General features: G+C 40.9%; 2 protein-coding genes and 1 non-coding gene across 3 annotated transcripts in view; 2 read left to right on the plus strand and 1 right to left on the minus strand.

The window, feature by feature from the left end:
- Window positions 1-2,151, plus strand: part of LOC135663460 (photosystem I P700 chlorophyll a apoprotein A1) — a 2,674-nt gene extending 523 nt beyond the window's left edge. The window contains exon 1 of the mRNA XM_065176833.1: window positions 1-2,151. This exon is cut by the window's left edge and continues 523 nt beyond it. Within this exon, the coding sequence (XP_065032905.1) occupies window positions 1-1,966 (1,966 nt within the window). The 3' untranslated portion in view covers window positions 1,967-2,151.
- Window positions 2,152-4,235: 2,084 nt separating this feature from the next.
- LOC135663459 (photosystem II CP43 reaction center protein-like) overlaps window positions 4,236-5,000 on the minus strand; it is a 5,149-nt gene continuing 4,384 nt past the window's right edge. The window contains 1 exon segment of the mRNA XM_065176832.1: window positions 4,236-5,000. This exon segment is cut by the window's right edge and continues 2,522 nt beyond it. The gene's annotated coding sequence lies outside the window, so the exon portion shown is untranslated.
- TRNAM-CAU (transfer RNA methionine (anticodon CAU)) lies at window positions 4,837-4,910 on the plus strand. The gene has a single exon. It is a non-coding gene; the product is annotated as a tRNA-Met (tRNA).

Consider the following 5,000-nt stretch of genomic DNA (forward strand, 5'->3'; position numbering starts at 1 on the left):
CAATTATGAAGCATGGCTAAGTGATCCTACTCACATTGCACCCAGTGCCCAGGTAGTTTGGCCAATAGTAGGTCAAGAAATATTGAATGGTGATGTGGGTGGAGGTTTCCGAGGAATACAAATAACCTCCGGGTTTTTTCAGATTTGGCGAGCATCTGGAATAACTAGTGAATTACAACTCTATTGTACCGCCATTGGCGCATTGGTCTTTGCATCGTTAATGCTTTTTGCTGGTTGGTTCCATTATCACAAAGCCGCCCCCAAATTGGCTTGGTTCCAAGATGTAGAATCTATGTTAAATCACCACTTAGCGGGGTTACTAGGACTTGGGTCTCTTTCTTGGGCGGGACACCAAATCCATGTATCTTTACCGATTAACCAATTTCTCGACGCTGGAGTTGATCCTAAAGAGATACCGCTTCCTCATGAATTTATCTTGAATCGGGACCTTTTGGCTCAACTTTATCCCAGTTTTGCCGAGGGAGCAACCCCCTTTTTCACCTTGAATTGGTCAAAATACGCGGAATTTCTTACTTTTCGCGGAGGATTGGACCCAATAACAGGTGGTCTATGGCTGACCGATATTGCACACCATCATTTAGCTATTGCAATTCTTTTCCTGATCGCTGGTCATATGTATAGAACCAACTGGGGCATTGGTCATAGCATTAAAGACATTTTAGAGGCTCATAAAGGTCCATTTACAGGCCAGGGCCATAAAGGACTCTATGAAATCCTAACAACGTCGTGGCATGCTCAATTATCTCTTAACCTGGCTATGTTAGGCTCTTTAACCATTATTGTAGCTCACCATATGTATTCCATGCCTCCCTATCCATACCTAGCTATTGACTATGGTACACAACTTTCGTTGTTCACACATCACATGTGGATCGGTGGGTTTCTCATAGTTGGTGCTGCTGCACATGCAGCAATTTTTATGGTAAGAGATTACGATCCAACTACTCGATACAACGATCTATTAGATCGTGTCCTTAGACACCGCGATGCAATCATATCACATCTTAACTGGGCATGTATATTTCTGGGTTTTCACAGTTTTGGCTTGTATATTCATAATGATACCATGAGCGCTTTAGGGCGTCCACAAGATATGTTTTCAGATACCGCTATACAATTACAACCCATCTTTGCTCAATGGGTACAAAACACCCATGCTTTAGCACCCGGCATAACAGCTCCTGGTGCAACAGCAAGTACCAGCTTAACTTGGGGAGGTGGTGAGTTGGTAGCAGTAGGCGGCAAAGTAGCTTTGTTACCTATTCCATTAGGAACCGCAGACTTCTTAGTCCATCATATTCATGCATTTACGATCCACGTGACTGTATTGATACTACTGAAAGGTGTTCTATTTGCTCGCAGTTCCCGTTTGATACCTGATAAAGCAAATCTTGGTTTTCGTTTTCCTTGTGATGGACCTGGAAGAGGGGGGACATGTCAAGTATCTGCCTGGGATCATGTCTTCTTAGGTCTATTCTGGATGTACAATGCGATTTCCGTAGTTATTTTCCATTTCAGTTGGAAAATGCAGTCGGATGTTTGGGGTACTATAAGTGATCAAGGGGTAGTAACTCATATTACAGGAGGAAACTTTGCGCAGAGTTCCATTACTATTAATGGGTGGCTTCGAGATTTCTTATGGGCACAGGCATCTCAGGTAATTCAGTCTTATGGTTCTTCATTATCTGCATATGGTCTCTTTTTCTTAGGTGCTCATTTTGTCTGGGCTTTCAGTTTAATGTTTCTATTCAGTGGCCGTGGTTATTGGCAAGAACTCATTGAATCCATCGTTTGGGCTCATAACAAATTAAAAGTTGCTCCTGCTACTCAGCCTAGAGCCTTGAGCATTGTACAAGGACGTGCTGTAGGAGTAACCCATTACCTTCTGGGTGGAATTGCCACAACATGGGCATTCTTCTTAGCAAGAATTATTGCAGTAGGATAATGGCTAGGAGGATTTGAAAGGCATTATGGCATTAAGATTTCCGAGGTTTAGCCAAGGCTTAGCTCAGGACCCCACTACTCGTCGTATTTGGTTTGGTATTGCTACCGCACATGACTTCGAGAGTCATGATGATATTACTGAGGAACGTCTTTATCAGAACATTTTTGCTTCTCACTTTGGGCAATTAGCAATAATCTTTCTGTGGACGTCCGGAAATCTCTTTCATGTAGCTTGGCAAGGAAATTTTGAGTCATGGATACAAGACCCTTTACATGTAAGACCTATTGCTCATGCAATTTGGGATCCTCATTTTGGTCAACCAGCTGTAGAAGCCTTTACTCGAGGAGGTGCTACCGGTCCAGTGAATATCGCTTATTCCGGCGTTTATCAGTGGTGGTATACAATCGGATTACGCACTAATGAAGATCTTTATACTGGAGCTCTTTTTCTATTATTTCTTTCTGCTATATCCTTAATAGCGGGTTGGTTACACTTACAACCAAAATGGAAACCAAGCGTTTCGTGGTTCAAAAATGCCGAATCTCGTCTAAATCATCATTTGTCAGGACTTTTCGGAGTGAGTTCTTTGGCTTGGACAGGACATTTAGTTCATGTCGCTATTCCAGGATCCAGGGGACAGTACGTCAGATGGAATAATTTTTTAGATGTATTACCCTATCCTCAAGGGTTGGGACCACTTTTTACGGGTCAGTGGAATCTTTATGCCCAAAACCCTGATTCGAGTAGCCATTTATTTGGTACTTCCCAAGGAACAGGAACTGCCATTCTAACCCTTCTCGGTGGATTTCATCCACAAACGCAAAGTTTATGGCTGACCGATATTGCTCATCATCATTTAGCTATTGCATTTATTTTCCTGATCGCTGGTCATATGTATAGAACTAACTTCGGGATTGGGCACAGTATCAAAGATCTTTTAGAAACACATATTCCTCCAGGGGGTCGATTAGGGCGTGGGCATAAGGGTCTTTATGACACAATCAATAATTCGCTTCATTTTCAATTAGGTCTTGCTCTAGCCTCTTTAGGGGTTATTACTTCCTTAGTAGCTCAACACATGTACTCTTTACCTGCTTATGCATTCATAGCACAAGACTTTACTACTCAAGCTGCGTTATATACTCATCACCAATACATCGCAGGGTTTATCATGACAGGAGCCTTTGCTCATGGAGCTATATTCTTCATTAGAGATTACAATCCAGAACAGAATGAGGATAATGTATTGGCAAGAATGTTAGACCACAAAGAAGCTATCATATCTCATTTAAGTTGGGCCAGCCTGTTTCTTGGGTTCCATACCTTGGGCCTTTATGTTCATAACGATGTTATGCTCGCTTTTGGTACTCCGGAAAAACAAATCTTGATTGAACCTATATTTGCCCAATGGATACAATCCGCTCATGGTAAGACTTCATATGGGTTCGATGTACTCTTATCTTCAACGAATGGCCCAGCATTCAATGCAGGTCGAAGCATATGGTTACCGGGCTGGTTGAATGCTGTTAATGAGAATAGTAATTCACTCTTCTTAACAATAGGTCCTGGGGACTTCTTGGTTCATCATGCTATTGCTCTAGGTTTGCATACAACTACACTGATTTTAGTAAAAGGTGCTTTAGATGCACGTGGTTCCAAGTTAATGCCAGATAAAAAGGATTTCGGTTATAGTTTTCCTTGCGACGGCCCAGGACGCGGCGGTACTTGTGATATTTCTGCTTGGGACGCATTTTATTTGGCAGTTTTCTGGATGTTAAATACCATTGGGTGGGTTACTTTTTATTGGCATTGGAAACACATCACTTTATGGCAGGGTAACGTTTCACAATTTAATGAATCTTCCACTTATTTAATGGGATGGTTAAGAGATTATCTATGGTTAAACTCTTCACAACTTATCAATGGATATAATCCTTTTGGTATGAATAGTTTATCCGTATGGGCGTGGATGTTCTTATTTGGACATCTTGTTTGGGCTACTGGATTTATGTTTTTAATTTCTTGGCGCGGATATTGGCAGGAATTGATTGAAACTTTAGCATGGGCTCATGAACGCACACCTTTGGCTAATTTGATTCGATGGAGAGATAAGCCAGTGGCTCTTTCCATTGTGCAAGCAAGATTGGTTGGATTAGCCCACTTTTCCGTAGGCTATATATTCACTTATGCAGCTTTCTTGATTGCCTCTACATCAGGAAAATTTGGTTAATTTTAATTTAGTTATTTATTATTTTTTTTATGTACTGTATCAGCAACAATCTCATTTGTTTCGATGGAGAGGGAGGATCTACCTTCTTATATTTTTACATCTAGGATCCGAACTGTATCATTGATAATAATAGGAACTGAACATTATATTATGGCAAGAAAAAGTTTGATTCAGAGGGAGAAGAAGCGGCAGAAATTGGAACAGAAATATCATTTGATTCGTCGATCCTCAAAAAAAAAAATAAGCAAAGTTCCATCATTGAGTGAAAAATGGGAAATTCATGGAAAATTGCAATCCCCACCACGTAATAGTGCACCTATACGTCTCCATCGACGTTGTTTTTTGACTGGAAGACCTAGAGCTAACTATCGAGACTTTGGGCTATCCGGACACATACTTCGAGAAATGTTTCATGCATGTTTGTTACCGGGCGCAATAAGATCAAGTTGGTAAAGAGAAAAATATCCTTTCGTATTTGTATGAATCTCTATGATCTTTTGTATGAATCTCTATGATCTATTATCATAGAAGATAGAGGAGCCCTCTTTACCATTCTGTATAAATAGACTATTCTATTTGTACGGATATGGTAGAGGGGCGTATCCAATCTTTCTTCGTACATAAGTTCCCGGTTCTTCAGCGCGGAGTAGAGCAGTTTGGTAGCTCGCAAGGCTCATAACCTTGAGGTCACGGGTTCAAATCCTGTCTCCGCAACATTTTTTTGTAAAAAAAAAAAGATCTTTTTAGGTGTAATTCTAATTAATAACTATTTTTTTGGGGGGGGGTAGTTAGCATTAGGGGGGG

The sequence above is a fragment of the Musa acuminata genome, unplaced genomic scaffold, assembly GCF_036884655.1.
Source record: "Musa acuminata AAA Group cultivar baxijiao unplaced genomic scaffold, Cavendish_Baxijiao_AAA HiC_scaffold_724, whole genome shotgun sequence".
Classification (NCBI taxonomy): Eukaryota; Viridiplantae; Streptophyta; class Magnoliopsida; order Zingiberales; family Musaceae; genus Musa; species Musa acuminata.